Source organism: Schistocerca gregaria, chromosome 2, assembly GCF_023897955.1.
Source record: "Schistocerca gregaria isolate iqSchGreg1 chromosome 2, iqSchGreg1.2, whole genome shotgun sequence".
NCBI lineage: Eukaryota > Metazoa > Arthropoda > Insecta > Orthoptera > Acrididae > Schistocerca > Schistocerca gregaria.
In genome coordinates, this window is record NC_064921.1 from 460,947,235 (window position 1) to 460,968,716 (window position 21,482).

The following is a 21,482-nucleotide window of genomic DNA, read 5'->3' on the forward strand; positions in this document are numbered from 1 at the left end:
TTTCCCCTTCTGTATCTACGAGGGTCGGTCAAAAAGTAATGCCTCCCATTTTTTTCTACTTAAAAAAATTAAGGTAAGTGAAAAATTTGAATTTGGCGCCATTCCTCAAACCTTCTTCTGCAATCCACTGCAGTAGTAACTTTCTGTGTCAACAGGTGGCAGCACAGCAGAAGTTTGTAAGATGACCGACATCGATGTTCGTTTGAGACAGCGTTGTGTGATTGAATTCTTGAATGCAGAAGGTGAAACGCCCATACGCATTCATGAAAGACTGAAGAAGGTGTATGGTGTTGTGACAGTGGATGTCCAGCACTGTTAGACGATGGGTTCGTCGTTGTAAGGAAGCTGAAGGGCAAACACCGTTGACTGACGAAAAGCGGAGCGGCAGGCCGGTGAGTGCAGTGACTCCACACAACATTCAGCAAGTTGATGACATCATTCGTGGTGACCGTCAGGTGACTGCAGATGAAGTGTGTCGCATTATTTCTCTTAGTAAAGGCAGTGTGATCACGATTATTAAACAATTGGGGTACTCAAAAGTTTGTGCACGGTGGGTTCCAAGAATGTTAACCGATCAGAATAAAGAGGCAAGGAAAACAATAGCCTCCCAACACTTGCAGCGCTTCCGTTTGGAGGGAGATGAGTTTCTGAAAAAAATTGTGACCGGGGACGAAACATGGGTGCATTTTTTTGAACCCGAATCAAAGAGGCAGTCAATGGAGTGGCGTCACACAAGCTCGCCGAGGAAGAAAAAATTCAAAACTGTGCGATCGGCAGGGAAAGTTATGGCAACAGTTTTCTGGGATACAGAGGGTGTGATTCTGGTTGATTTTTTGGAGCAGGGATGCACAATAAATTCTGTTCAATACGTCACAACCCTCAAAAAACTTAAAGCACGTCTTCAGCGAGTTCGCCCAACAAAATCAATGGCAGATGTTCTTCTTTTGCATGACAATGCAAGACCACACACCAGTCGTCACACCTCTGACGAGATTGTCAAAATTGGATGGGAAGTTTTGCCTCATCCCCCATACAGCCCTGACCTGGCACCATCAGACTTCCATCTGTTCGGGCCACTAAAAGAAGCTCATCGTGGGATTCATTTTGAAGATGAGGAGGCCGTCCAAACATCCGTGCGTCAATGGCTTAGGAAGCAGAGCTGTGATTTTTACCGTGCTGGGATACATGCCCTTGTTCAAAGATGGACCAAAACTGTAGAGATGGGCGGAGATTACATTGAAAAATGACAAAATGATCCTCAATGTTGTGGTTTTCAACCTATGTGATTGCATTTAAATTTCCTGACAATTAAACGTAGAAAAAAAATAGGAGGCATTACTTTTTGACTGACCCTCGTAATTCACTATATAATCATACAAACTGTCACCCAGATGTCCTCATTATCGTGTTCTGCATTGAAGGTGGCATTCCAATCACCGGACAACCGTGCCAACAACGTCAGGGCCCATATGAAACGAGGTAGTCTTTGCCGGGTAGCCCCACATTCACAATCCCTGTGTACACAGTCACAGACGGTGCAATGTGGCACGGAGAAGATGCCTACCAGACTTTCTACGGTGGAGGGCCAGAGAAAGAAAGGAAGCAGGACAGTCGCAAACTGATGTGGCCCGATGGCTTAGGTGAATCGCTCTGTTGTTTCTAGGTTGTGGCGAAAGTGTATAGAGACCTAAACTGTATCCTGAAGACAGGGCAGGACCGTTATTTGGCTGAGGGCACGATAGTACCGCCTTATTGCTTATCACGTGGCAACTGGCATGTGCGCTCGCAGCAATCCACTGAACATGTTGTATCGAGGCAAACGGTGTGTAGAAGGCTTCGCAGAGTGGCCTCAATTTTCGGTGACCTGCTGTGTGTCAACCTCTGTCACGTCTTCACAGAAGGAACGTCTGGAGGAGTTATCAACATGTCACATGGGCGGTCGAACAGCGGCCCAATGTTTCATAGATGAGTCCCGATTTAATGATACTCGGTGGATTCGCTTCTGAAGGGAACGTGGAACACGATTTCGGGACCCAAACTTTGCGGAAAGAGACCGATATCGAGAAGGATCCCTAACGGTGTGGACAGGGATTATGTTGACCGCTCTAACACCTCTTCATGAAGTTGTGTGGGTGAATCAGCAAGTTTTAACTACTTTCAGATATCGTGACGAGATCTGGGACTTCATCTGCGGTTGTTGCGAGGTGCTATGGGCCCGGACGTCGTACTGATGGACGATAATGTTCGACCTCATAGAACATGGGTGGTTGATGTTTTCTTGGAAAAGGAAGATATTGCTCGTGTAGCATGACTTGTTCACTCTTGAGATTTGAATCCCATAGAGCATATCTGGAATGCACAATGGAGACGGCTTGTATCACGTCAGCATTCACCAACCACTCTCCAAGACTGGGCGTAGCTCTGCAGGAAGAATGGGCGTTACTGCCTCATCATGAGACTGATGGAATCATTCAAAGCATACCACGTCGTTGTCAGGCCTGTATTCCTAACAGAGGTGGTCACACCCCATACTGAGCGCATTAACCAGTTGTCAGAGTGTGTGTGCAAATCCGTTAAACTCGAAAAAACGAAGAACATTTCTGTGTACCGTTATGCACGTTGTAGTTGTTTACGTTCTGTATTCGTTACAACTTTACTTTCATATGTTTATATTGTTTTGCCGCAAAATAAATCTTGCAAAATTTCCGTTTGTTGCTTTAATTTTGGACAGCAGTGTATATAAAAAGGAAGCCAGTAATAGAGATTCTAGTCAAGTTTTACCATTATCTAGGTCGTTCTGCAGGCCCATTATCCTAGCACTTTCGTTCCCGTATCTCGATTCTGTCTTTTTCAAATGAACTGTGCAGACAATTGTCTTTAAAAATTTACGGAAACCATGGTAATCGTAAATCTGGACGATCATATGGTTATGTGACCCTGCTGTTTCGGAACGGAATAATTCTTCATCACAAAGAATGATTTTGTTCATCATCATCATTGTTCTCCCTGATTTCGCCTCCCTTTCAGAAACGAACTGAAATATAATATTCTGCATGTGTGTTGAGGATGTGTTTTGCCCATCAGGCAGACCTATCACTGTCAAATCCAGCATTCTCCAGTCCTCTCGCTTTTCCGCCATCGTTTTTGTAGCTACTCCTGATGCATTTATCTTGATGCTGCCAATTATCTGATACGTTCATTTACCTCTGGCTCTTTTCCTAGTACCATTCCTTCCTGTGCGTCCTTTATTTTGCAGATTATTATGCCATGAACTGAAATACAACGTTCTGCATGTATAAGGGAAAAAGTTGACCATGCACCTATCAAATACTTTTGTTTTCCAAATCGATTTCGGAGCGTCTGCTTTCAATGCAGTCGATTATTCCATTCATTTGGAGTTGCACAAATTGTGTAGCACCACCACGTCAGTTCACTGTCATATCGGCAATCAAAAAGAGTACATGCATCCTTGAAAACTGTCAGATGATGATCCAGATACAGACAAGAATATACATATATTTTAAAAAATTGAGATACACATGGCCATTGGCGCACGTACTCTTTTTGATTGCCGATAACACAGTGCTTTAGCATGGTGGGAGTGTACTACTTCTGCACCCCAAATGAATGAAATGAATCGTTTGCGTTGAAAATTGAGCCGCAATGCTCTGAAACGGGTACCGGTGTGCAAATTCGATGTATACGGTAGACACACGGTGAAATTTATTCCCATACGCAAAGAAAGTCGCAACTGAATATCCTGTGCACCTCATCACAATGTGGGAAAGCCCCAAGTTCAGCATGTAGTTTCGGGGAGAAACAGTCGACCACTAACGCAGTCTCTAAAACTATAATACTACTATCAACATAACTGTGACACTACTGCTCATAAACCCTCCTCTGAAAAGAAAAGTCTGAATGATAATTTAAGTCACTTTTAACCCAGTATACAGTCAACATACTTCCTCGAGTTCACGCTTTAAAAACTGGACACATTGTGTCATCTCAAGTTATCATCCACTTCGTGTAATAGAGGCAGAAGATATCTCGTTATTCATAGTAAAATTATGAACTGAACAGACAAAAACTGTCAATAAAGCGTGCTTTGAGTAGCCAAATGCTTTACCAGGTAGGTATCGATCCTTTTGGATGTGACTGCACTTCCCTCCTCCCGACGTACGAACCACATCACGCAACTCATATTGATTTATAATTTAAGGTTCGATAAAACAGCCTACTGATGAGTGATTTTTTGCTGGGATTTCCACATACACGGTGTATTACCGACATTTAATAGGTATTGCTTCGTAGGTTGCCACGTGAAGGGACCTAGGAATCGGGCACCCCCGAATTATCAATTATTAATCTATCGTATTTCCACGTGAGACATCGAATCACACTCATCCGCAGGAGTCAAATATTAGAAGAGAATATTTTTAAAAAAATGTCACAAATGGCTGCTATTTTACAACAAAAGATTGTCAGGCAAGGCAGGAAAATGGGAACGTTCGTTGTGCTGAAAATTTACAGGCGGCAACAGGGAAAAAGTACACAGTGCAATAGGGCCGTCAGCGTTATCGCGTGCAAAGCGGAAGCGGGGACTATCAGCGGAAGGAAGCTGTGGCCACCCTCCGGCGATCGCTGGGGCCGCAGCCATGCACCTCCTAACTCTCCACTTTAAAGAAACGACAAATTCTTCATTTTTCGATCTTATTACATGCACTTTCCCGTCCGCTGCCAATTTTTCACCATTTTATAAGTCGTCATGTTCGTCGAGCACCGGTGCAAACAATAAAGTCAAGCAAAGTAATTAATGAACGATCACGTAATGAACTACTTGGGGCAAGAACGGATTATATACTTTACTACGTTACAGAGATCTCGTAAGACGAGTAGTAACTAAGAATGGCAATTCCTGTTTCCCGTTCCAATTACAGCACGATCTGACGCGTATAGGTAGCTGAAACGTTAAACAGCTGACAGCTCTTTCGCAATGCAGCAGCAATTAAGAGGCCGAAGAATATCCTGTGGTAATTCACCACCTCTTTCTCTTCAGACTCAGTAGTGCAGCCATGTATTGCAACAACTGTTAAGTCGTTGGTGTCGTGGCTAAAGCGTGAATTTGCCACTAACAAATGAATTCAGCTGGAAGTAACCATTTACAACAGCAAGGGAAAAAATGAAAGTGAAAGAGGATCAAACTGATTCACAAAGAAATAATGGGAAATTACTAATTCAGAATATCATGAAAACTTGTGATCGACGTGTTTCATTATAATTATGGTCGACACCACACCTTCTTACGTAAATGCAGAAACTCTAGTGAATAAAAGCCTTAGTATATGAAAACCAAACCACCAGTGTTTTGTGAACTATACACCAAAGTATATTTATGTTTTTTATAGTTTACTGCACGTCGAAATCAAAATAGTATGGTGGGCGGGGGGTGGGGGGGGGGGGGGTGGGGGGGTGCAGGCCTTACTTCACCTGCTTCACCTGGATAAGAAGACACATAATAACTAGACGAAGGCATTCACTAGAAGAGTTTCAGGGATATCAAGACTGGTAAGAAAATTCACCTCCTCTCAAATACTGCATATGTTCACTGTCAGGCCAGTTCTCCCTATGTACAACTGACTCCAAAATTCAGCCTGCAAGTCACCTCTGTGTGAGAGAGGCGTCACAAATGTCTCTCCCCTTCTTTAGCACAATTTGCAGAGCATAAACAGTGATTTACCACACCTGAAGGTAGTTGAAAGAGACAACAGCACTATATTCAGTATACAAACAGCATGAGTCTCACGACAGGTTTCAATATCGTACAAGAAAACTGCTCAGACCATGACTAGCTAGATCTGCAATCTTTTTGATTTGTCAGCGTAACAAGTCTGCATCTTCACTAGCAGACTGAACAGTATTATACACCATTACAGATCCAGCTTTTAATCAAGGAGATCCGAAGCTCAATTTTTATTTATCTTCACCAAAATTTCTAACCTCTAATTCACCACTTACTAGTCAATGAGGTCACGATAGGGATAAAGAATATATTACGACATATTTTTCATTATATATAATGCAGAAATAACTTGCATCAACGTTCAACTTAAATTTTTTAAATAAAAAAATAAAAACAACACCTTCCCAGCACCTGGGGTACTGCACAGGTGGAATGCACCTCAATGATGCTGCTACATCATCCGAGCATTTCCTAGGTGAGGTGGAGGCTTGTCCAGCGCTCCGATCCCTAAGGAAAGCACAGGTGACAATCCACCTCCAAGTTTCCACCTTAACACTCTACTATGCTGTCTTCAGCTCCGCTGACGTTTGAATGCGAGACAGCAGCGATCGCTTACTGTCTTTACTCCACGGATAGGCGGTAGGCACAAGCTATGGTTGGTGTGTGTGTGTGTGTGTGTGATAGATCGGAGGGCCCTATGCAACGCCGCAACCGTGCACGGTAATAACCTTGGTCCAGCCGCTGTCCGGGCAAACCGGTTGCGGAAGGTCAAGCCTTCCCTAGCTCAAAGCACGACTCGGCTGAACCAGTCGCCGGCCTGTGACCAAATCCAAGCTAATTGCTGTCGCTCCCCTCTATGTTCGAAGCCCAAACTAGCTGCCTTATCGTCCCTGTCCCCCGCGTTCTGCCCATCGCTCCGCAATTGGGGCCAAGAAGTAAAAGCTATGTCAACAAGCCTCTTTCTGCTAGTTTACTGAATCTGGAAACTATCATTTCAAGGTAAATCATGCAAACTGACATAGAACCAAATGAAATCAATAAACTTGTTTGTATTGTCGCAGTCAAAAGTTTCCACTGGAGAAGAAATATGCTTGCTGCTCATAATGATTCAATGTAATGATCTCATTAAATCTATAATTTAGTCTTGGCACTGAACTTTTACATAGAGAGTCTGTTCTGTGAGCTGCGACGATGTGGCACAAAAAAAGATCAGGATCTGTTTTTTCTCCTAGAGCTAAAAATCCAACAGAACGAGTGTGCTCATAGGTCTCGCATGTCACAAAGACCAGCACTCGACAATATACCAGAATAACCACCCCAGCCCCCACATGGAGACACCGAAAGCAATGAACACGTACTATTGTACAACGAATGGCATTGGACACTTCGTGTCCGCTGTATTCTCGTGCAGAGCGAAAACACAAATGGTAGTGTGTCACTGAACGTGCCTTAATCTTTTGTATCTTATGCGAAATATAAGACGAAAACGGTAGAACCATTATGGATACTATATCAAACAACTGCTCTCTGAATCAAAGCATTGACGTTGCGCGAGAGGGACACTGCCATTTTACCAAATACTCTAATTTTGAAACGGTGAGCATCTTCGAAACACTTTCATACAGAATGAACCGACTGATACCAATTCTAGTAGCACATCTCTGACTTTTTTTCTAGTCAATACTTCATGTTATCTTGTTGAACAGTATTCAAAAACTGATCGCACAAGTGAATTCCATGCGCAATTTCCTTCCATTTGCCATCAGCAAATCTGTGTACTACATTCAATGAATGGAAACTCCAGTTCGAGGAATACAACCTCCACATCAGGGAAACTAAGACAGTGGTGATGGCAGTCAACCGAGATGAGCATCCCACAATGGTGGAGCTAACGCCAGCTGAAGCATATGAACGCTTTTCCGTACATCGAAAGTATATTCTCCAGGTAAAGTATGATTAGACAGCAGATAACCAACAGGGTGCGGAACAATTCTGGATTCAGCCAAAACGTAAGAGGCTTTAAATGTGCCGACATGATTGCAGAACACGCGAAATCACTGATGTTCAATAGCTACTTCATACCAATATTGACATATGATATCGATCATGCCCCTGATAGAGAAAGATTCATCGAGACTTCAGACATCAGAAATGAAATCCGTTAGATCAGCTACCCAGAAAACAAGATGGATAAATTAAAGACCGAGGAGGTAAGGAAGAAAATGTGAGTCAAAACATCCCTTTTAGAACGAATCAGCACATTCAGACTACAGTGGTACCGCTATCCAAAGAGGTTGGACAATACAACAAAAGCCCGAATAAATTTGGAAAGAGAGGTGGAAGGAAAACGTCCTTTAGGAAGACCCGGAACCCATTGTAAGGATATAACCAAGCATGAACTCACTGCCATGGGAAGTACAATGGATGGTGTCCTTCTCCGTTATAGATGAACGGAAAGAAGTACAAGAGACTCATTAACACCGCCCGGGAAACTGGAACTGTACAATCATGGTTACGTATTTGTAATAATACATACATTTGTAATAATACATGATTTTTTATTCTGTTTTTTGATACATATAAAGCTGCCTATAGGTAATTAAGTACGGGAATGTTAGCTCCTATAGAAAACAATGATACAGTGATTTAAAAAAAGATTAAAGCTACACCATAGTTGCGAACCTCTAAGTACGGGAACAAAGCTTGCATATTTTGAGAAAGTTCAAATCAGAACAATAATTTTTCCGATCTTTCCGAAATTGAAATCCTTTTTTATTATTTCAGTAAGGAATCGTAATAGGGCCTGTTTATGTGGATAAATTATAACAGTTCTTCATTGAGACAAATGGACGAAGACGTGCAAAAGTTTTTTGATGACCGATTTCTCGTCTCAGGTCAGTGGACTGGTCGCAGAGAATCAGTTTCGTTGTCTTCATGTACTCCAGACTGGTCCCATCTCGATTTTTAAAAAAACAAGTCAGGTAGAGACATTGATGCGGAGGAAAGAGGTGGCGTATTTTCCAAAGGAACCATCCCAGTGTTTGTTATTCCATTTACAGATATCAAGAAAACCAAACACCTGTATGGCCAAATGGGAATTTGAAAACCGATTCACTCGAATGCGGATCCACACCTGAAGTACAATGTCACTTCGCTTTGAAATTGCAGCAAATACGGAATGTTTGTTTATCTTCTACAGCCAAACGCGCTGAGCTTAAATGTTGAATTCAGACCGCATATGAAATGACATCTGATTTACAGAATCGATCGTAGTCAGAAAACGACTCAGAAAATATATTTAGTATGTTACAAAAGTTATTTACGTAAGGCAAAAGATAATATTTTATAAAAAATATTTCTGGCTTTGAATGACAGTTCAATAGATACGGGTAATGTAAATCATATGAACGTTTTCATATGCTTTCAAAAAAAAAAAGAAATTCTTATTCATAACTATTATGTGTAGTCTTATAAAAGTCTGCTTTAGTCAAATGTCTTTGTAATAAATAAAATATACTCGACCAACAACAATATCGCGTCATTTTACAGTTTAAATTTTATCCTTCTCTCTTTTAAGGTGGATAGTAAGACTAATACAAATTGTGAGAACAGGACTATGAACTAAATCGAGAAGATTCTGAGTTGTTTTTATTTTTAAATGACATAACACTAGGGACGTCCAGTTTGAATGACATATCTCCAGTGCACTCTCGCTTAGCAATACCTGCCACAACCTGCATTATTTATGTAGGTGCGACTCATTTCTGCGAACCTGTAGCCAGAATGTCGACAGTGTGCTTGTCAGTGCACATGAAAATTATCTCACAACCTAAAAATAATTTAGAATGCGTTAGTATGTAAACTACTGGTTCCTCTGAAAAGGCGTGAGGTTGTGTCTACAACACAGACTTCGATACGCGGATCCAGTTACAACTGCTTGAGCGTAAATCAGCGAATCCTCATTACATAGTAAGTAATCTGCTCCACTCCGACTAGAACAAGAAGTCATCATTTGTTCTTGATGTCCGAGAAATGGAAGACAAAACAACCGTTAATTACAGAGATTAAAATGTCTCATAATGGAAATAGAACCTTTTATTGCTCGTGTGTTATAATGAAGTTTTACGTCATCACGTTAACGCCCTTTCATATATTGTTTGCCGAATGATTCTAACAGCAACGGAACCATGTGAACAGAGAAATACAATGTTATTCTAGGCATACCCTCTCACCTTTCAATTCATAATTCTTCCCTTGTTGGATGGTGAAGAATAAATTTTCCTATCCTAAATGCTACTGCAGTATATAAAACTATCTGAGAGCACAGCGTTTCTTTCAATGACATTGTCTAATTCTCAGAACGATAACGGAAAGGTCATGTAGGATTATATTGAACACGGATTCAAAATATCAGCAAGTGACACCCAACGCGGCTCCCAGAAAACAAGAAAATGGCTGTAATTTTCTCCGAGGGAGTACTATGGTCCCTCTGTTGTTCTTAATATGGATAAACGATTTAGGAGACAATCCGAGCAGCCATCTTAGGTTGACTGCAAATGTTGCTGTTATTTACCGTCTTGTAAAGTCATCAGAAGATCAAAACCAATTACGAAATGTTTTAGACAAGATATACGTATGGTACGAAAAGTAACAATTGACGTTGAGTAACGAAACGTGTGAGGTCATCCATATGAGTACTAAAGAAACCCTTTAAATTTGTTACACGATGAATTGCACACAATTTCAAGGGCTGTCGATTCAGCTAAATACCTTGGAGTTACAATTACGAAAAATTTAAACTTGAACGATGACATAGATAACGTTGTGGGAAAGGTACATCAAAGACTGCTGTTTACTGGCAGAACACTAAGAAAATGCAATATTTCTATTAAAGAGACTGCCAACATTACGCTTTCCCTTCCTCTGCTAGAGTACTGCTGTGCAGTATGGTATTCTTACCGTAGTGGATTGACAGAGAACATCGAAAAAGTTCGAAGAAGAGCAACTCGTTTCGCATTATCGCGAAATAGGGAAGAGAGTGTCACGGGTATGATAAGCGAGTTGGCGCGGCAATCATTTAAACAAAGGCGTTTTTCGTTGTGGCGAGATCTTTTCAAGAAAACCTAGTCACTAACTTTCTCTTCCAAATACGAAAATGTTTTGATGACACCCGCTACTTAGGGGGAAACGAATCAGTGTACTTGTAATAAATTAAGAGATATTTGAGCTCGCACGGTACGACTTAAATGTTCCTTTTCCCGCGCCCTGTTGGAGAGTGGAACAGTGGAGAAATAGAGCGAAAGTCGTTCGATGAACCCTCTGCCAGGCACTTGCATGGGAATTGCAGAGTAGTTACGTAGCTGCAGATGCAATCTGTCTCTGTTCTATTGATGCTTTCTCAGACAGGGATTTCTGAGAATGTGGAAGCTCTTCTACAAAGTCACTAGGTGACTAAAAAAAAAAAAATTAACAAGACTTTTTCACTTGTCCAGGGAGAGAGCGAGTATGATAGTCCTGTAAGTAATGAATAACAAACTCAGGGTCATTGGCATTACTTAAATGATCCTTTACAGAGAAAAGAGTATCTGAAGTTCAATAATTAGAAATTACGAGATGGGCAATGCTAAAAATTGAAACATTTTATCTAACACAGTTGTCATTCGTCTTTAACTTTTACTATACATATGGAACGAGCATCGGGAAACGACAGATAACGCTGCAAGAGAAAGGACGGATGGTTGCAAGACTAAAAGGGGCAAGATAAATTTTGAAGACTATGTTGCTGGTAAAAAGAAATGACTGGATGCAAAGATAAATACATCAATTAATACTGCACCAAAAACTAACGTTTATTTATTATTAACGTGTGCAGAGGAACTTAAGTTCTATAACATCGCATCTCACATATCAGGTGAAGTGCTGGGCTTGTGCAATGACTTAATTTTGCCTTCTGGCAGAAAGTTTTATTAGCATAACACAGGCGTCGCTGCGATCACGAATTTTGTCTCTGGGCAGTTGGCAGCAGTGTAACAGGACGCACACGGCTGCAGAAATGGCTGCCACGGCCAGCCGGAAAGCGCTGAGCAGCGGTCACTTTCTCCAGTGCACTCCCGCTTAGCAAGTAATAGCTTCGTGCCTTCTCGCTCAAATAGGCTACTTTGCTCTTGCGCAAGTACGCATGCCAGCTACGCTGGCGCATAAAAGACTTTGTTATCTTCCTGCGCAGATAACAAGTATGTAGTTCGTTAATTGTCTTTCTCCCTCGAGTGCGTGTGCGCTCGTATGTATGTATGTGTGTGTGTGTGTGTGTGTGTGTGTGTGTGTGTTTGCGCAGAAAGGGAAAGGGGAAGGGGGATTGTGAAGTTGGATGAAAATGTTCGAAGCTGGCCAAACCACGACGAAGATTGTCACGGTGCAATCTGTATATGTAAAAGTAAAGGTATGATTGTATTATAAAAACCGAAATATGCTGGTGGTGGGGAGAGGCGAGAAGGGGGAAATGTAAAAATAAGCGTGACTGAAAAACGCGTTGAACAATTTCAACTAAATTTGGGGACTATCTACCTAAAAATATTTTTTTTTTAACTTTTGAGGGTTAACACACCTTTACCACCGTTAGGAAAATGGGTCTGCGTCGCGATGGGAAGGGGTTAATACCTTACAGAAACGTAATTCAAGAACGTCTGGTACGTTTTCAACCGATTCTGCTATACATCGGATTTACTACATTGAAAAACAAATACTGTTCGGCGTAGGACACACATGACAGCCCTAGGTGGCGGAATTGAGGATAGGAAGGGTATGAAATGTGAAAGTGACCGAAAAAGCCCGATAATAGCGTCGAATTCACAGGTTTTGAGTTTGCTAAGGTGCATCTGCTGATAGTCCTAATGGCATTTACGTACTGGGTATAATAAGACATAAGAAGTATAGTAACACGAATAGAACTCTGTAACACCTCACGGACACATAAGAAACGGACAGACAGATCAGAGCAAGAAATTATCTTTCATTTTCGTTAAGAACAGACATAAAGAAGCTCATATTTTCGTAGTTCAAATGGCTCTGAACACTATGGGACTTAACATCTATGGTCATCAGTCCCCTAGAACTTAGAACTACTTAAACCTAACCAACCTAAGGACATCACACAACACCCAGTCATCACGAGGCAGAGAAAATCCCTGACCCCGTCGGGAATCGAACCCGGGAACCTGATTTTCGTAGTAATGTGGCACACTAAAGCGCCATCTACTAACTTAACGGGTCTATGCTAGTTCTACAAATCACTTGAATCTTACCAATAATTAAAGATATGTGTATAAAAATTTCGATGGGAACGATTACCAAGTTTGGATCCATCTGAAGGGTTGTGGATCATTTTATTGTATTCACTGGTTAGGAAGGCAAATTGCTTTCCATTGCGTCAACGATTTGCTTGAGTGACCATATAAATTCCAAGTCTTCGGAACCAGATATATGGTTTTCTATCTCGGATGAACATCTTTGACTTCAAGAAATCAGAAACTATAAAAAAATGGCAGTAGCCCATTTAACAAACTACTAGATAAATGAAAGGATAATAATAACGGTTAAGGGGGTTACTACTCGAACATATCTTCAGTACACAACACTTTCGACAATTTGCAATATCAATGCAGTGACTTGATTCTGTTTTTCTCATATATATTCGAGGCACACAACTGAAGAAATACAACTTGAGACAAGCTCTCTTCTAATGAATAGCTGCAGGAAGTACAACCGAATGACCGTAGTAGGGTTGTGGCTCAAACCGCTCATCAGGAATTTCAAATCTATTGTTTTAGTCTCACAGTAATAGTCATTTAGTTTATTGACATCGACCCATGACGCATGTTTTAGTTTATTGACATCGACCCATGACGCATGTTCTAATTAACTACAGAAACATTTTACATTTATTCCAGAAGAAACGAGAAGCCATACAGACGACCCAAGACATGACTACCAAAGTGGCGTTGTTGGTTGATTCGGGGGTGGGGACCAAACAGCGAGGTCATCTATCCCACAGGATTGGGGAATGACTGGGAAGGAAGCCGGCCATGCCCTAGCACAAAAGATCCATCCCGGCATTTTCCAGAAGAGATTTAGGGAAATCACGGAAAAACTAAATCAGGATGGCCAGACGCGTATTTGAATCGTCGTCCGCCAGAATGCGAGTCCAGTTGTGGCGTGACACTGCGTTACAATGTTTTTTATACCCTGACACAGCAGCAGTGAAAAATGCTTACGCAAGTTCGCAGAAGTCATGACAAAAGTCATTGAGAAGACGATGGAGAAGAGGGGGAATGAGAAGAAAAAGATGAGGCAGGCACAATTCTGACGTCCTGTGACAGTGGAGATGCTGCATGCCACAACAGCTTCTAACGAAACAACCAGCTACCGGAGTAGTTCCCTCAGTTGCAGTTGTTACCGTTATAAATAACTCGCTGATTTCGTTTTAGGAAATGTCTTCCTGTCCTTAGTTTTGACAGTGATGAGAAAGTGGAAAAAATGTGCTCTGATAAAGACTGATGTACTGTTCGATTCGATTCGTTATCCTGAATCAGCTATTAAAACGAACTTGCGTGTGAGCGCTAACAGTTCAAGGCATTTTGTGCAAATGCGTAGCGTCTTGGCATCAAGCAGTCTACCGTCCATCACTGCTGCCCTTCGTAACTCAGTGTGATCTCGCTTGATACGAACGAATTGCAACTGATTTCAAAATTTTCTAGTATGGTTGTTCGAACTCTCAATTAAGACGATTATTAACTACAAACGGGTACATGTAAAAGGCGAATGAATTTAGAAATCACAAGAATGTGGGTTGAGAAGGATGAGTAATATATTAATGGAAGTTTCTGAAAAACATCGATCCAGCTTACGACGTGGGAGCAAGTGAAACTTTTTTGCAAAAGGAAAGAGAATCATTCCTGAAATTTTTTAAAAAATTATTGGAGTGGGGTTTTGGCTTTACCGGCAGTGCTCAACGCCAAACGGCTTCCAGCAAGGCAATTTATCCACTCAAAGGAACGAGTGCGTTGAACGACAGATAGAAAGTATTATCCTTGAACCCTTTACAAGTGTGTTTGACGTTTCTGCCAACAAGGAAGTGAAGAAAAGAATTCTTTGCTTCAACTAACGGAAAAGATCCATTAAGATCACAGCAAAATTTCTGTCTGGTTCAAAGACTTATTGCTGACTCTTAATGTAGAGAAACTGAAGTTTAGTATTTCAGGGAACGTATAGTAGCATTCAACGGAACCGTTAGTGAGGTGCAATCTCCAGTAGTATCCTACAAGAGCTCGAGAGAAAAGTGTGTTAGAATACCAAGTGGTACGCTGACATACTCAGTTCGAGGTTAACCAAGAAACAGACTTGACTCATTGTTGGGACTCTAAGAAACCGCAGTTTGTCTACGAAAGAAATTGCTTATAAAACACTTACAGTCTTCAGTCATATACTGTTCAGTTTGGTTTGGAGGGGAACCATATCATCTTGTTCTTGTATTAGATGCGTAACATGCCTTGCAATCTTCAGACTTTTTACAGATGGTTCAGTCATAATGATGAAGAAAAACACTTCCTTAAAAAATGGACTACGTGTCGAGACTGTACGTATCGATTTTTAAAGTACTTTTTGACAGACCGCTTTCTTAACGAGAAACGTTCTCAAAAATTACTTACTAAAAATAGTGCGAATACCCAGTAAGATTACGATAAATATCTGCCATTACGTACATTGTCAACAAGTTCCTAATGTAGGGAAAAGAAGTTGTGAGCTTCACGAAATCTAGCAGCCTCTGACCACAAAGTTAATGAGTCAACACTACAGTTGCATAGTAACAGTGTGAATGTAATCAAAAAGAGCAGACAATTGAACATTTAGTCCAACGCTGTCCATTTCATTCATACCCTGGAATTCCCCATGACTTGTTCACTCTCACACCCAGCTTAATTGACTGGTAGAAAACGACAGACTTTAAGGTCTTATATCATATGTATATTGTATAAAATCATTTGCCTTATATCAATTCTATTTTGTATAAAATCACCATACTATTAAATAAATAAACACTACAGTCGGTCATGATATGCAAATATATAAGTGGAACGAGCACGTAAGTTCAGTTGTGGGTGGAGTAAGTAGGGTGCTTTCATTTATTAAAATACCGGGTGATCAAAAAGTCAGTATCAATTTGAAAACTTAATAAGCCACGGAATAATGTAGATAGAGAGGTAAAAATTGACACACATGCTTGGAATGACAGGGGTTTTATTAGAAAAAAAAAGTATTGCTAGACGCGTGAAAGATCTCTTGCGCTCGTCGTTTGGTGATGATCGTGTGCTCAGCCGCTACTTTCGTCATGCTTGGTCTCCCAGGTCCCCAGACCTCAGTCCGTGCGATTATTGGCTTTGGGGTTGCCTGAAGTCGCAAGTGTATTGTGATCGACCGACATCTCTATGTATGCTGAAAGACAACATCCGACGCCAATGCCTCACCATAACTCTGGACATGCTTTACAGTGCTGTTCACAACATTATTCCTCGACTACAGTTATTGTTGAGGAATGATGGCGGACATATTGAGCATTTCCTGTAAAGAACATCATCTTTGCTTTGTCTTACTTTGTTATGCTACTTATTGCCATTCTGATCAGATGAAGCGCCATCTGTCGGACATTTTTTGAACGTTTGTATTTTTTTGTTTCTAATAAAACCCCATGTCATTCCAAGCATGTGTGTCAATTTGTACTTCTGTATCTACATTATTCCGTGATTTATTCAGTTTTCAAATTTGTACTGACTTTTTGACCACCCGGTATATTGTGACCGCCTACAAAAGAGATTGCTCACAAAACACGTATACGGTCAATAGTGTAATATCTCTTTAGATACGTGACATCCATTTCAGGTCGGAGTAACAGAATCTTGAGCGTGAAACAAAGAATGACAAAGCAAATGGCCTTAGACATCCTTGCCTGATGTGACACTGAAATACAAGTGCTGAGAAATGTGAAACGCCAGACCCTTTGAAGAAACGTGTTTTACTATGGCTCGTCAAAACAGTAGCGTCGTGTAAGCCGTCACTTTTCACTGATAAATGGAACATACTGTAGTCTCTAACGAACGTTACAGTTCTTAGGTGAAAGTAGTCGCAGATCTAAAGCTCGAAACACGCGCTGGACGAAGCGAACGAGCGACCAGATCTCGTTACTGCGTACTATTCCGAGCGTGCAAGTGGACAATTTTGGCGCATGCGCAGAAGAGTCAGCGTGCTTATTGGCCAGTTTTACACGTGAGGTAAACTGCATAGTAACGAGATGGTAGTAGCTGATTCGCTCGTAGGCGGTATCGTGTATTTCGAGCTGTACGGCTTTGGCGAGATGGGCTAGGCGGAGGAAGAGAGGGAGGGAGGGGGTAGGGGTAGGGATAGAGAGAGAGAAAGAGAGAGAGAGAGAGAGAGAGAGAGAGAGAGAGAGAGAGAGAGCGGCGCGCAGCTGGGCAGCTGGCTGGTTACCTTGATGCTGTCGTAGCAGGCGGTGACGCGTCCATTCTGCACCTCGACGTTGGCCGGAGGGTGCGCGAACTTGCACTCGGTGTCGGGGCGCGTGCACTTGTTGCGCTGGAACTCGCGGCACACCTCGAGCTGCAGCCAGCGCGAGTCCTTGCCGTTGAGCAGGTTGTTCATGTTGACCATGGCCATGTTGTTGCTGGCGGGGATCTGAGGGGGGAGGGGAGGGCTCGCTAGCCCGCCGGCGAGCCGTGTGGGATCTGCTTGCACTAGGGCTGCCACCTTCGCGGCAATGGCTCGCTCTTTTTGTGAAATCTACACGACACGCACGGATCCGGGTTACAAAAATTTCACTCGCTTCTTTACAAAATTTATACACTTAAAGTCTCTTCTCTGTCGATTATATCAATCACAAAAAATGTCTATACTTTCGATATATATATATATAATATATTTTATATATTTCTTAATATATTTACTTGGAACGTGATTCTTTTTATAATATATATATATATTTGTTAATATATATATATGGCAAACGAAGACTAGTAACGAGAAAAAATGTTAAGATTAATAATTATATATTATTATCACTGGACCATAAATTATCACCGTTTTCTTGAGGACTACCAACTGTCACACAGGGTATCCCCGAAATGTTCCAGCACGATCGTCTTCGACAGTTCTTTTAACAAATTCGAACGACACTACTTCAATCGCCTCCTTCCTGGAAGGAGTTAGATACTAGAATAGATTCCTCTATGTGTCCGTATATATATATATATAAAGTTCAATTTTACACGCCGTTGCTTTGTTTTATATCGATTTCTTTGTACAAATGCGATTTTTTTCTTTTCTTTCAGCTGGGTGCGCAGGAAAAGATGTTTCTTTCAGTCCCGAAAGCTTCAGATGCAGTTCTACGTAGCGACTTGAGGTTTCCGTATTCTCTTTTTTCTTTCCTTTCCTAAGCTGAGCTTTGAAGTGTGTTACTGGGAAGTTATTTCTTGAGTAGGTACTGTTGATGCTTTTTTGTAGTTGTTTCAGCCACACAGAAAAAGAGTTGAGGTAAGCAGAAAGCAGCCCACAAGCTAGTTGTCTAAAAGCAACGCACGCACGCACCTTCTTGAAGTAGGGGGTAGGGCAGAACAGGGGGGTAAAAATCTGAAGCTAGCGCATGTTTGGCTGAGAATGTCTGGGCCGGGTGGATGTAGCAAAGCAAGCTGGCTGGCTGACGGTGTAGCACTCTTCAAGGGTTAGAGGTCTGCAAAAAAACGGAAGAAAAAACACCTATGTTTTAACTGGCATATTAGACCAACCGAGCTCTACATTATAAAAGAAAAACAGCCACAAGCAGACACACACAACATACTCCGCCCTCCGAGCTGTCGCTTCCATACTCCAGCTAAGATGTAAATGCAAGGAACAGAAACACACACATACGCACATACACAGAGCAATTAAAAGGTTTAGTAATCTATTTTATCCTATAAGGTTACTAAACTAGTAAGGCAGCTAACTGTTTAAAATACCCAAGACAGCCACAACTTATGGAAATCAGTCAAGGACAGCATACTGCACATAGGCAAAAAGCTCTAGGAAAAGTTACTAAGTACATGACACTGTGCAATGTGGAGAGAGAGAGAGAGAGGAAAAGATCATAACGGACATTTCTGAAATGGTAAATCGGGAGAAGGTTAATATACGTGTCGTCCACATCTGGCTCGTACTTGGTGCGCGACTGGCGTTTGATCTTGGCGTGAACGCGGTGGCAAGTAAAGTCAGTGCCTGTCGGAGCGTAATCACTCACTGGCAACACATTTAAGAACGTTGTGTTACTGAAATAAAAGCGAGAAGCTCGAAAGTGCGACGGTCATCCCGCGGGCGCTTCCTGGTTACGAATCTGGCAGTACAGCACACAGACGTTCGCCGAGAAGGCCGAAGCTCGCCACCGTGTCCAGGGGCGAGAGCCGGAGCGATTTACCTGAAGGCGCAGGCGGAGTCCCGGTGGTTAGGCGCCGCCGCGGGGCGATGCACTAGGCGCGGCCGTGAGCGCGAGAGGCGGCGGCGAGGCGCCGGCTGGAGTCATGGTATATGGGTTGCGCAGAGGACGCGGGGACGGGCGGCGCACTCTTTGCGGTCTGGAGGCTCGGCTTGGACTGCTCCCCCACCCCGCGGCCGCTCGCGCGCGGCGCCTTGACGCCAGAGACGCCTGGCGGAAAGACGCGGCGCTGCGCCAAACCCGCCACCCGTGGCTGCGGCTGGCTGTTGCAGGCGCCGTACGCTACACTGCTTCACACTATTTCGCGGGAACTGGTTTCTGCGCCTCTATCCCTTTGTCGGCATCGAAACATTTCTGCCCTGAAATGAGAGGGGTGCCGAATCATTTCTGACCCTCGCGGAAGAAACTCGTCACAAATGCGTGTTCGAATCCCATTCGTCTGTATGTAAACGCAATTTTCCGAAATGCAACCGGTGCATGATTCTGCATAAACATCCACTGACAATCTTTTGGTTTGTGAAGACGGGTACTTTCGGTACAACTACCATGTGTCCCCTTCCCTGATTCATTCGCTAATGGTGCGTGGGAATAACGACATTTATGGTACTCTTCCAATTCCCTCCGAGTCTCCAACTTTCTTGTTCCAGTCCAAACTCTTTCTTCATCAACTGGGCTTGATCGAGTCAATTCACCTTGCTCTGGGTCTCCCTCTTGCCCTCAAATTTGGCCTCCGTCATTCGGTTTAGCAGTCTTCCATTTTCCATTGCCTTTACATGTCCAGACCATTTTAATCTGTTCCTCTAAATTCTCTCATTCAACTTTTCTACACCAGTTACCTTCACAACATCACTATTTCTCACTCTGTCTCTCCTCGCTTCCCCTAACGTGCTTCTCATATTTTCATCCCCCTTGTCATTGTCCAGGTTTCGATGCATATGTCAATGTGGGTGTAAAGAACGTGTTGTATTGCATTTCCTTGTGTTTCATTGGCACATCCCTTCCTAAGCCCCTCGTACACCTGTAAACCGCATTGCTCTTTTGCATCATTTTGTTAATTTCTATCACCATCCTTGCATTCTGCCTTATCTCACTTCCAGCCGGCCGGAGTGGCCGAGCGGTTCTAGGCGCTTCAGTCTGGAACCCCGCGACCGCTACGGTCGCAGGTTCGAATCCTACCTCGGGCATGGATGTGTGTGATGTCCTTAGGTTAGTTAGGTTTAAGTAGTTCTAAATTCTAGGGGACTGATGACCTCAGATGTTAAGTCCCATAGTGCTGAGAGCCATTTGAACCATTTGATATCTCACTTCCTAAATATTTGAATTTGTCCATAGTTTCAGTGTTCCACTCTGTAATACTCCTTTGTCTCTGCCCTTCACTTACTCCGCTAGTTACCACAGTATATTATTATCAATAATAACGGTGACACCAAACTTTTTGTGTCAGCTCTGAAACATTCCTAAACTAAACAGTTCTTCCAACTTGGGTCTGTTGATAAATCTCCGTATGAGCTGTAATTTCCCTGATTCACTCGTCGTGATCTCTTTGCGAGGCATAAGTCTATTAAGTAAGATCGTGATCGGGTAAAATACTAGAAAACGTACATCATTTATGGACAAAATAAAAATATAATTACAGTTAATAAAACGTCCAGTCAGCCGCAGCGTCGGTAATTGCTTGAGGCGTTCCTGAGGCGTGCTTGAAGCCAAGTTTTCCACATATTCTCGAGGAGGGGCTGATGACCTCAGAAGTTAAGTCCCATAGGGCTCAGAACCATTTGAACCATTTTTGAACTATTCTCGAAGAAGAAACCTACTTCGTTAGCGGGTGTTTCAAAATGAAGATATTTGTTTCTTGCAACTTCTTTTTGATATAAAACCATACATTTTCAATAATATTAGCGACTGTGAGGGCCAACCAGGGACCTCCACACCTCTCTCCTTTTTCCAGTGGCTGCAATGCCTGCTGCGTTGATAAATTTTAAACACCTTCTGTGCATTTAAATTGACGATAAACACAGGCTAATCTCAGTCAAGAATTCAAAGCGAACTATTGCTTTGTGGATGTTGCATGAATGACAAAGGTTCCGTCTTGTGGGCTGTGAAAGAACTAACGTGATACCTTTTACCATCCATGTACAATTCCGACCATTGTAAGTGGGAAGAAATAATATGTTACCGACTTTTACTGCAACGTAAGCGCTCGAAATTTAA

The 21,482-nt window shown here is 42.3% G+C and overlaps 1 protein-coding gene across 11 annotated transcripts in view; it reads right to left on the minus strand.

The window, feature by feature from the left end:
• Positions 1 to 21,482, minus strand: part of LOC126325899 (protein muscleblind-like) — a 576,348-nt gene that overhangs the window by 330,871 nt on the left and 223,995 nt on the right. For 9 of the 11 annotated variants that reach the window (XM_049995462.1, XM_049995407.1, XM_049995415.1 and 6 more), the window contains one exon: positions 17,279 to 18,533. The exons of 1 other annotated variant lie outside the window; for it this stretch is intronic. In XM_049995462.1, coding sequence (XP_049851419.1) covers positions 17,279 to 17,464 — 186 coding nt within the window. In that variant the 5' untranslated portion in view covers positions 17,465 to 18,533. Of the gene's footprint in view, positions 1 to 17,278; positions 18,534 to 19,253; positions 19,422 to 21,482 lie in introns of those variants that run through there. One more of the 11 variants, XM_049995399.1, reaches the window with a different exon arrangement.